Source organism: Megalobrama amblycephala, linkage group LG18 (assembly GCF_018812025.1).
Source record: "Megalobrama amblycephala isolate DHTTF-2021 linkage group LG18, ASM1881202v1, whole genome shotgun sequence".
Classification (NCBI taxonomy): domain Eukaryota; kingdom Metazoa; phylum Chordata; class Actinopteri; order Cypriniformes; family Xenocyprididae; genus Megalobrama; species Megalobrama amblycephala.
Genome location: NC_063061.1, coordinates 29913885 through 29926513, shown reverse-complemented (window position 1 = coordinate 29926513; position 12629 = coordinate 29913885). Strand labels below are relative to the sequence as shown.

Below are 12629 nucleotides of genomic sequence, written 5' to 3'. Positions count from 1 at the left end.
AGAAATTTGAACTATTTGAGTCAGAAAAACACTATCAGAGCAGCCGAGGCTTGACTTGTTGTCATATGAGGAAGTTTATTACTTACCCTCATGCCGTTCCACACCCGTAACACCTTCGTTAATCTTCAGAACACAAATTAAGATATTTTAGTTGAAATCCGATGGCTCCGTGAGGCCTTCATAGGGAGCAATGTCACTTCCTCTCTCAAGATCCATAAAGGTACTAAAAACATATTTAAATCAGTTCATGTGATTACAGTGGTTCAATATCAATATTATAAAGCAACGAGAATATTTTTGGTGCACCAAAAAAACTAAATAACGACTTATTTAGTGATGGCTGATTTCAAAACACTGCTTCAGGAAGCTTCGGAGCATAAATGAATCAGTGTATCGAATCATGATTAAGATCGAGTGTCAAACCATAGATATATATATGGTGTCAAACTGCCAACGGCTAAAATCACGTGACTTTGGCGCTCCGAACAGCAGATTCATAATGCTCCGAAGCTTCATGAAGCAGTGTTTTGAAATCGGCCATCACTAAATAAGTCGTTATTTTGTTTTTTTGGCGCTCCAAAAATATTCTCGTCGCTTTATAATATTGATATTGAACCACTGTACTCACATTAACTGATTTAAATATGTTTTTAGTAACTTTATGGATCTTGAGAGAGGAAGTGTCCATTGCTCCCTATGGAGGCCTCACTGAGCCATCGGATTTCAACAAAAATATCTTAATTTGTGTTCTGAAGATGAACAAAGGTCTGACGGGTGTGGAACGGCATGATGGTAAGTAATAAATGACAGAATTTTCATTTTTGGGTGAACTAACCCTTTAAGGCTGAAGGTCTCAAAAAGCGGTAGTTTTGTGTGTTTAAAACAGAACTTACTTCAAAACTATTTACATTTTACTAAAAATACTCGAAGGATGTTAATGGAAAGTTCCCACTGTGACAACTTATAGTGTGATAACATTTTTATACTGAAAATCTCTTTTATGTTGTTATTAACATTGTGTTCCCTCACCTGAGAAAGAAGCACCGACGTCAGCGTCATTGCGTCACGAGCTCATTCATCCTCCCGCTGCTGCATGTAGCTGTTCTAATCTCTCCTGTAGCGTGTTTATAAGCGGAGGTCCTCCCTCTCCTCCTCCCTCCTGCCGCAATCTCTCTCCTCTATCTTTAGCTCTGTACCACACGGGCAGCGGCTTAACGCTCTTCTTGAGTTGACGCTTTCATCCTTATTCGGGCCGGTTTGTATCTCTCAATCGTCCATCCGACCCACACAGATGATGACACCCCGGAGCTTTTATCTGTTGTCCTGGACTTGAGAAGCGCAGTGAAGGATGTTGTTTTCCCCAAGTCGGAGCGCACGGCAAGCCCGGGCCTCTCTCCTACCCGGGGTCTTGATCTGCGTAATCCTCGCCGCCGTCGGTGCGAGTATGCCGGGTAAGTGTCTGTCTGTCGGGTAGCACAGCAGCTTTTGTGAGTTCTTATTTAATATAGGATATATATATTTAATACTTAATATGTCATTCATGGTAAGTGATGTGAAAACACTATTTAAAGTGGTTAAAATATAATTTTAATTTAATGTTAGACTATATCCTTGATTTCCAAAGCTGACTGTGAATTTAAATATTTTTATACTTGTGAATTGCTTTAGTTTAGGCATGTGGGTTCTTCTTTATTACACTTTTGAAGTTGTAGATATACCAGTTAGAATAAACAGGAGTCAGACAGTCTATAACCCTAATCCGGTTAAACAAGTGGAGAAATACAAACATGAAGGAGGAAAGGAAAATATAATGGAATTTCCTTGTTGTGTTTTTCCCAGTTATTTGGATCTTGTCCTATTAAAGTGTTATTAAAAACCGTTTTAAGGTCAAGGACCCCTTGGTGGATAGAGAGATTAGTTGATATTGCATAAAAATGAATGTGTTAATGTATAGTTCTTATTTGCATGCTTTTAACACGATGTTTACATTGCAAAGCCAAAGCCAACATATTCATTTTTGATGTACAGAGTCATCTATTTGTACATTACATTTTAATTTTACTTAATTAAATTTGATGTGGGAGAGACAGTAACTTTTAGCTGAACTAAGTGGAAGTTAACTTAATATTGCATTTTTTTAAAGCATATTTTAATTTTTTTTCTTCGCTAAAATTTGTTTTAAATCATGCAATAATTGTCAAACCTGGTACCATAAGCAGATGCTGTTGTCGTACATTCTTTATTTAACTTTTTTCATATAATAATTTTTATGTATGCATTTATGTAGTAAATGCTTTCATTCAAAGTGCTCTTTTTCAGAATCTGGTGTCCTATTTGCACTTTATTGGAAATCTATTTGAAGGAAATCCGTATATTTTCACCCCGTTTGTTCTGTGCTCATCGAGCCAGTGACTGATTGATTCCTCATATGTTCATTGCAATAGTCTGGAATGTGGGATGTGAGTGCAGTAATTATGGAGAACATGAGGAGAGATTATCAAGTTGCTTTTTCAGACCTCTGTGAGAATCATAACATCTGGACACTGGCACAACTCTCTCTCACAATCTCTTTCCGATTGACACACATCTGGACGCGCTGAGCATCCTTTACTTGTATGGTTTTATCCAGCAACTGGATATCAAATACAAATTATTAAAATAATTATTTATATTTATATATGCACTAATTTTACCCTACCTATCATATTGCTCTAAAGGTTTCCACTGTTCCGTAACATGCCCAAAGGCTAACCAATGGAGATTTTGCGTCCCTCTTTTCCTCTTATTCTCTCTCTTATCTCATCTCCTAGTGCTGTTAATGTGTGTTTATGCATGTTTTCCATTGTAGATTGTTTGTTGTTCTGTAGCGTGTGACTTCTGAAAAGAGCCTGCCACGTTTAGTGTGACCCCCCCAGGCTGTTGATTATCTGATCGCCACAGAACAGCATGTCATATTTCACAGAGAAAGACAGATCTGTGGTTAGAGCCGCTAGCCATGTAATTTCACAGATGGTGACCAGAGCATGTGTAGATAATCAAGCCTGTTTCATGCAGGTGAATAAAGCAACCCAGTTGGTCTGTTTGTTTGAGGAGCACTTTTATGAATATCATTAGCTAATGTCAGTGGTATAGTGGACTTCTGAAACTAGTAGTAGTAGAAAGTAGTCCTATAAGTCCTCGTTCTGTGTGGGATTTTTCTTGTCCAAAGCAAATTAAAGTTCCTTTTCCATTTGATGTTTTTACTATTATAGTATTTATTAATATTTTGAATTAGCCTTTATTTTTATATTTTTAGTTTTTATTTTAATTTGTTTAAAGGTGCCCTAGAATTGAAAATTTAATTTACCTCGGCATAGTTAAATAATTAGAGTTCTGTGCATGGAAATGACATACAGTGAGTCTCAAACACCATTATTTCCTCCTTCTTGTGTAAATTTTATTTGTGCAAAAGACCTCTGAAGAACAGGCGAATCTCAACATAACACCGACTGTGACGCAACAGTCGGGATCATTAATATGTACGCCCCCAACTTTTGCATATGCCAGCCCATGTTCAAGGCATTAGACAAGCCAGTATTAACATCTGGAGCTGCACAGCTGAATCATCAGACTAGGTAAGCAAGCAAGGACAACAGCGAAAAATGGCAGATGGAGCAATAATAACTGACATGATCCATGATATCATGATATTTTTAGTGATATTTGTAAATTGTCTTTCTAAACTTTTCGTTAGCATGTTGCTAATGTACTGTTAAATGTGGTTAAAGTTACCATTGTTTCTTACTGTATTCACGGAGACCAGAGTCATGTCGTTATTTTCGTTTTTAAACACTTGCAGTCTGTATAATTCATAAACACAATTTCATTCTTTATAAATCTCTCCAACAGTGTGTAATAATGTTAGCTTTAGCCGTTAGCCACAGCATAGTATCAAACTCATTCAGAATCAAATGTAAACATCCAAATAAATACCATACTTACATGATATGATATGCTGCATCATGAACACTTTGTAAAGATCCATTTTGAGGGTTATATTAGCTGTGTGAACTTTGTTTATGCAATGTATTATAGTGTAGCGAGCTTGGGGGCGGGGAGCGCGAGCATTTAAAGGGGATGCGCGCTGAATTGGCACATTTATAATTATGCCCCAAAATAGGCAGTTAAAAAACTGAATTCTCTATCCATCCTAGGTGTATATGTCTATCTTCTTTCAGATTAACAGAATCTGAGATATATTCAAAAATATCCTGGTTCTTCCAAGCTTTATAATGGTAGTGAATGGGGGGTGAGATTTTGAAGCCCAAAAGAATGCATCCATCCATCATGAAAAAAAAATAATCCACATGGCTCCAGGGGGATAATAAAGTGCCTTCTGAAGAGAAGCGATGGGCAGTTATAAGAACAATATCCACATTTAAAACTGTTTGCATACTGTGCAAGTCGACTTGCGCGACAAGAGTAACCAGTGACGCGATGATATAGGATGTAGGAGTATCATAAGCTTAGACGCCTCTCGCGGTTTAAACAAATAGGGCTGGGCAACAAACTCAAGCTCCTCTTCTCTTATATCGAAATCCTCCAACATTTCTCTTTAAAAATTCTTGTTTTAGATTTCTAATTCGTGACCGGTGTTTTGTTTTGCTCTATCCTCTGCGCTTCCATGTTCATCATTGCATCATGCGTACGGCCATCTGCCGGAAGCTAGTTATTATAGATAATAAAGTTTTAAATATGGATAGTTTTCTTACAAAAATCCATTGCTTCACTTCAGAATGCCTTTATTAATGCCCTGGAGCCATTTTATGAAGGATGGATACAGTTTTTTGGGCTTCAAAATCTCACCCCCCATGCACTACCATTATAAAGCCTGGAAGAGCCAGGATATTTTATTTTATTTTTTATTATCTCTTATTGTGTTTGTCTGAAAGAAGATAGTCATATACAAGGTAGTATATATATATATATTAGGATGGCTTGAGGGTGAGTAAATCATGGGATCATTTTCATTTTTGGGTGAACCATCCCTATAAGTAACTCATTGCAGTTAGTTCTCATTTTTCAACATTTCTCTTTTTTTTCAGTTTATTTTTGCATCTAGTAATTTATATTTTGTTTTAGTTTAATTTAGGTTTATTGCAATTACTGAAAATGTTTAATAGTTTTAGTTTTAATTAACAGTGACAACTGATCACATTGATCAGGCCATCATTGTGCTGTAGATCTTTTTCGTGAAGAAAATGGCCCTGGTTAGTCTATACCCAATTTCATAATAATTCGAACTTGGCCTATGATCATACAACTTGCTCAAAACACGGAAATGTTTAAAGGTGCCATCGAACGTTTTTTTACAAGATGTAATATAAGTCTAAGGTGTCCCCTGAATGTGTCTGCGAAGTTTCAGCTCAAAATACCCCATAGATTTTTTTAAATAAATTTTTTTAAATGCCTATTTTGGGGCATAATTAGAAATGCGCCGATTCAGGCTGTGACCCCTTTAATTGCTCGCGCTCTCCGCCCCCTCCCGAGCTCTCGACTCTATCATTGCATAAACAAAGTTCACACAGCTAATATAACCCTCAAAATGGATCTTTACAAAGTGTTCATCATGCATGCTGCATGCATACATCGGATTATGTGAGTACAGTATTTATTTGGATATTTACATTTGATTCTGAATGAATTTGAGGCTGTGATCCGTGGCTAATGGCTAATGCTACACTGTTGGAGAGATTTATAAAGAATGAAGTTGTGTTTAGGAATTATACAGTCTGCAAGTGTTTAATAATGAAAATAACGACGGCTCTTGTCTCCGTGTCTTGAATACAGTAAGAAACGATGGTAGCTTTAACCACATTTAACAGTACATTAGCAACATGCTAACGAAACATTTAGAAAGACAGTTTACAAATATCACTAAAAATATAATGTTATCATGGATCATGTCAGTTATTATTGCTCCATCTGCCATTTTTTGCTATTGTCTTTGCTTGCTTACCTAGTCTGATGATTCAGCTGTGCACAGATCCAGACGTTAATACTGGCTGCCCTTGTCTAATGCCTTGAACATGGGCTGGCATATGCAAATATTGGGGGCGTACATATTAATGATCCTGACTGTTACATAACAGTCGGTGTTATGTTGAGATTTGCCTGTTCTTCAGAGGTCTTTTAAACAAATGAGATTTATATAAGGAGGAGTAAACAATGGAGTTTGAGACTCACTGTATGTCATTTGCATGTACTGAACTCTTTTTATTTAACTATGCCAAGATAAATTCAATTTTTAATTCTAGGGCACCTTTAATGTTTGAGGTACAACACGGCTATGTCCTGAGCCCTTTTTATTTTCATTTGTACTACGTTGTACTATGTTAACTATGTTAATTGCTGCCTTTTGAAGCTGCTTTGGTATAATTAAGTGGTAGACCTTTTAGTTTCTGCACAATAGCGTACCGATCTAAAGAACATTGGAGTGCTTTGTTAGACACTCAAACTTGAAATCTGAACCTTAAAATGCCACCTTAAACCTACTCCTCATAAAGCACAGGGTAAAAGATATATAAGAAAGGGACCCTGCTGTTTCACATAGTGGGCAAAATCTCTTTCCATTACGCTGCAGTTCTCGTTACAGCTCGCTACATAATGCACTTACATAAAATGTGTTTGGGTAGTGTGAGGTGTCTGAGTGCTGCATTGCTCTCTTCGGAGGTGATGGAGTGGATTGAGAAAAGGTTAGCTGCGTTGCTGTAGTAACTGCAGAATTGGACCCTGCTCTTGCTGTCTCAGGGGAACGTGAGGATCTAAGGCTCTACAGAGATCTGGAAACAGCCTGTTGCTGTCACAATGATGATTTGCAGAGCGCACATTGAGAGCAGTGGCTTATCTCTGCAGCAGATCCCTGAATAAGGCCACATGCTCTTTACAAACCTCGCCATGTGAGAACGAAGCAGCTGCGGCCATATTATCTGTATCCTGATGAGTGAGACTCAAAATGTGTATTTCTTATACAGCTAAGGCACAAACAAACATGGTGTACATGTTTAAATACGCACTATAAAATCCAAACACACCCTTGAGTGTTCAGTAACACACAGCAAACATCCACCCCTCAGTCTTCCCACACTGAGTACACACAGGTTGCCAACTTGGTTGCGGAAGGCACATTTAGAGCTGCACTTTGTTCTGTACTGTACTGAAAATTTTCTGGGCCAAAAGGGTGGTTAGTGATTGTGTCTTAATGTGGCTATTGAAAGATGTGGGCGTAAATCTGGGTTCTCATTTCCTGTGGTTCACTGCATTTCTCTCACTAATGAGAGTGTGTGTCATTATTGGGTTTTTGTTAATGATAATTAGGATCCGAGCCAGGCAGACTATAAAGAGACTCTCAGACTCTTGAAGCGCAGTCTGTTGTTACACAATCTATTTTGTGCATAATCCGTGAGAATTTTCCAGACATATTTGTTGACTTCTGTTTTGCTTTTATATTTATTTTATAGTTTTGTAAGGATGGTAAGCGCTGAGGATGTGTAGAGCAGCGTGTTTTTAAAAACTGAATAAGCTGGTTTCGGGTTCCACGACCAGACGTCTGTCTGCCTGTGTGTGAATGGTTGTTAAATTCTAGTCATTTGTTGATGATCTAAGTATCCATCTGTATTCACATGTCCCTTTTACTGTACAAGTCTTCCCAGCTGAATGTGTCGTACCTAGAAATTCCCACAATCAAATATTTTATTGCTCTTGAATGTAACTATTCAAATGATCCTTCAATTGCTATCAGTTACTCTGTGCAAATGAAGTGTGGAAACCTGCATACTCTACTATACTTTTCTACTCTCATTTATTCACATGATTAATTTATTGGTATATATTAGAGGTGGGAGAAAAAAAATCAATACACACATAAATCGTGATTCCTATCGTTTGCCGATTTGCATCGATTCACAAATTAAAAAAATGGATTTTCTATGTGTTACATTTCTTTAACTCTGTGTATTATTTAAGTTATTGACACGTTAGAGTGTTATTAATCACAATAAGCTGCTAAAGAGTACTCAAATGCGGTGCGGTGTATACATGAGCATAAACAGTTTGGAGTAAATCGAATGTGTAACCGTATATTAGATTCATACATTTGTCCTTAAAGCAACAGCAGCCTAAAAAACTTGACAATAAAAACACTCACTGCTTTTGACTGAATCATTTTTGTATCTTTATTATGTATCAATTTATATTTAATTCATACAGTGAAGACTATACAGTGTTTTTCCTCATGGAAGAAAAAAGATTATGATTTAACTTTTTTAACTTTAGCTAGTTCAATGCAAAGGGAGATATTTTCTTTTAAATAATTCTCTGTTTAAGGACTACAACAAATGGCTGGTAGGGACTACAATAAGCTTCTTCCTGGGTTAGTGACATCACTAAGCCTAAAATGTACATAAACCCTGCCCCCGGGAACATGCAACAAAGAGGGTGAGGCCATGTTGGGCTGCTTTAGAGAAGGGGAAGCATTATTGTAGTAGAGTTTTGTTGCCATGCCGTCATTTTACGACAGACTGCTTCACAAACGAGGGTCAATTCAACGCTGGATTTGCACAAAAGATTAACCTGACGACACATGCTAGTCGATGAGTTGAATCAGCTCCACAGCATCTACATAAATTTATCCACTAACCGTTCAGAAGCGTCCAGATGCAGTCTAAAAGTTGTAACTTCTTCCTGAGTCTCTCCATCAGTGTCCGACTCCAGTTTGAACAATGTAAGGCTAAACCCCATTACTGACAATCGTCATTTTGGCTGCGTGAGATTGTCCAGCTTTGTTGTTGTTGAGCAACCGAAGCGCGAGCTGTTAAAGCTCCGCCCTCTTCTGAAAAGCGGTTTTCCCGTGGAATTGGGCTACTTTTACACTGTTGTCGCAGGTTGTTTTTCATGTCCGCGGGTTGAATCGACCCAAAATAACGTGATATTTAGCCCCTGGAATGCGAATTTTACAAGGGGAGCCCCGCCATTAATGCTAATTTTTCCCCCTGGAAAGACTTTTTTACCGTGGGACCCCCTTGAAATGCGATTGGGCTAGTTTTGAGGAGCAATTGGGCAGGTTTTGTTGTGAAAACCTGGCAACCCTGCTGGGAGCAGCTGCTCATTTAAGGGACACGCACAAAATCAGCATGTTTTTGCTCACACCCAAATAGGGGTGAATTTGACAAGCTATAATAAATTATCTGTGGAGTATTTTGATCTGAAACTTCACACACATTCTGGGCACACCAGAGACTTAAATTACATCTTGTAAAAGGGACATTATTGGTCCCCTTTAACATGACGCAGAACAAAACGAACTGTGGATGAGCCGATACGGGTTTGCACTTCGATTCAGGTATCGCTCCGATACTGCCATTTTTTTTTTTTACTGGATCCAAATCCAATATTTTGCACGTACACTATTTTGTTATTGTTATACCACACAAAAGGCACAAAAACAATATAAAACACTATACAGGTTTTTTTTGCACTATATTCCAGGTTTTCTGAAGCCATTGCATAGTTGAATGTGAGGTACAGATCAATATTTAAGTTTTTAAATTCAAGTTCATGAATGCTTCCCTCTCATTCTCCATTCAGCATTCAAACAGCACGTCGTGTTCGGATACGACATTCAGCACGATAAAACTTTCTCCAAGATGGTTCAGTGTTCCTATTATTATACTTGATCTGTAGATAAAGGTCTATGGTTTTGCATAAAAGGACTTTATCTGGCTGGAGTTTATTGCTGTTACTTTCTCCTGGGTGTCTGTTAGATCACAACCCTAGAGTAGAGAGCACTATAGTTGTTCTTTACACGCACAGTAACTGAAATTTTAAAACCGTTAGAAAGAAAAGGCTCAAACTATTGCATAGCCATAGATTATATTGCACTATGTTGTTGCTTCATTAAAAACCTGCGCTTAAAATTCAAAACAAAATGTCTTTTAATTTTATAGTATATTTTTATAGGCTATTTTAGTATCGGATCAGTATCGGTATCGGCCGATACTGCAATCCCAGGTGTAGGTATCAGTATCGGATGCGAAAAAGGTGGATCGGACCACCCCTACCTCTGGGCGGTCCATCAGTCTGCCATCATCTGGCTACACAAGACTAGTACCATGTTACAGTGATGCTATCAGATCAATCATTTTTGGTGCTTTGAGATATACCATTGTAATGGTTAATGATTATCACATTCTTGTACCATAATATTTACATTTGGCATTTGAGAGTCCCAGCATATTTGTGCAAAATGTAAACTAGTCATGGTTACCGACCCGATCAGTGTGATCCAGTTGTAATCACATGTTCCTGGCAACGCAGTGGGTGTTAGCCGGACAACATAGTTTCCATAGCTGCAGGGATATTAACCCATTCCCATGAAGTTAATGAGTAACAAGAGTGAGAAAGACACAAATGGAAGGAAACAGGTGAGCACATAGCCTGTATCTTGGATTATCTCTGAAGGTCTTTTTTTAGATCAAGGATATTGTGTGAGAATGTAGGCATATGTAGGCACAATGCTTCAGACCTTAATGATTTATCAAATTGATGAAAACAGGTGAAAACATCCCTTAGATTTACACTGAAGGAGATACCCATGCCACATCTAGATCCCAGAATATCATCAAAACTTGGCGGTGAGTTTGTTTTACTTGGACCAGGAAACAACCACCCAGAACACTTAGTAACATAGCAGTGTACTAAAACCATTGTGAACACCTTAACAAATGCATAGTGGTGCCTAAAAACCCAGCGACTTTAGCATTTGCATGTATTTGATCTTGAGGAATGTAAAGTCTATGTTAATAATATGACTTTATGAGATTAAGATCTGAGTATCTGCAGGCATGGAAGAGAGCCAGTTGAAACAGGCAAAAGAACTGGCACTTAGCTTGACTTTAAGTGGAGCAACAGGAAGTCCACACAATGGGAGTTTTCCCTTATCCATCCACACTTTCCTGTTCATGGCATCTCCTATCACAATTGCAAGGTTATTATCCAGTTGAAAAAAAAAGTTAAAATGTATTCCTTCTTAAAGGGATAGTAAATGAAAATTCTGTTATCATTTACTCATCCTCATGTTGTTCCAAACCTGTATGAATTACTTTCTTCTGCTGAACACAAAAGAAGGTATTTTGAAGAATATGGGTAACCAAACAGTTCATGGGCCCCATTGACCTCCATAGTATGGGGGTAAAAAAATACTATGGAAGTCAATGGGGACCAGAAACTGTTTGCTTAACGACATTTTTCAAAATACCTTCTTTTGTGTCCAGCAGAAGAAAGTAATTCATACAAGTTTGGAACAACTTGAGGGTGAGTAAATGATGACAGAATTTTCATTTTTGGGTGAACTATCCCTTTAACAGGTTTTTTAACATTTGTGGCCAGTTATGATTAACATCCTACCTCACGAAGTAAGGGGACGCTGTCAATATTGCCACGTAAGTGTGTGGCTGTTCGCGTGCTGCAGTTCTGTGCTGATGTTGGCTTCCTTCCCAGTCAGAGCTTGGTTAATGATTTCTGAGCCAGCAGCAGATGGTTAGAAATATTCATTTTTAATCCAGATTTATGATATGCTGATCTTTCTTATGTAATCGTGCGCGCTTTTCCTTGGCACAGCCAAATGACCAGAAATGTTTTGAGAAAATCTAGTTATCCACAGCCTCTTGGGAAGATCATACCTATTGGAAGTTTTGGTGGGGGTTTTTTTGGTTGTTTTTTGGAAAATTACAGATGTGTTAATAAACAAAAGGGCCAGAACAAGGTGTTTACAACCAGTTAAATTACTTATTTCTGAGTTACCTGATTGTATACCTGATTGTAACCCAATAGTGCCCAAGAAGAATCCACCCAATGAGACTTAAAGGTGCCCTAGAATTAAATATTGAATTTACCTTGGCATAGTTGAATAACAAGAGTTGAAACACTGAGTTTCAAACTCCATTGTTTCCTCCTTCTTATATAAATCTCATTTGTTTAAAAGAACTCAGAAGAACAGGCCAATCTCAACATAACACCGACTGTTACGTAACAGTCGGGATCATTTAATATGTACGCCCCCAATATTTGCATATGCCAGCTCATGTTCAAGCCATTAGACAAGGGCAGGACGTCTGGATGTGCACAGCTGAATCATCAGACTAGGTAAGCAAGCAAGAACAATAGCGAAAAATGGCAGATGGAGCAATAATAACTGACATGATCCATGATTACATGATATTTTAGTGATATTTGTGAATTGTCTTTCTAAATGTTTCGTTAGCATGTTGCTAATGTACTGTTAAATGTGGTTAAAGTTACCATCGTTTCTTACTGTATTCACGGAGACAAGAGAGCCGTCGCTATTTTCATTTTTAAACACTTGCAGTCTGTATAATGCATAAACACAACTTCATGCTTTATAAATCTCTCCAACAGTGTGTAATGTTAGCCACGGAGCACTATCAAACTCATTCAGAATCAAATGTAAACATCCAAATAAATACTATACTTACATGATCTGATGTATGCATGCAGCATGAATGACAAAAACTTTGTAAAGATCCATTTTGAGGGTTATATTAGCTGTGTGAACTGTGTTTATGCTGTTCAAG

The 12629-nt window shown here is 37.8% G+C and overlaps 1 protein-coding gene across 1 annotated transcript in view; it reads left to right on the top strand.

The window, feature by feature from the left end:
- The first annotated feature begins 1043 nt into the window (after positions 1-1043).
- npdc1a (neural proliferation, differentiation and control, 1a) overlaps positions 1044-12629 on the top strand; it is a 37589-nt gene continuing 26003 nt past the window's right edge. The window contains exon 1 of the mRNA XM_048165811.1: positions 1044-1451. Within this exon, the coding sequence (XP_048021768.1) occupies positions 1349-1451 (103 nt within the window). The 5' untranslated portion in view covers positions 1044-1348. The remainder of the gene's footprint in view (positions 1452-12629) is intronic.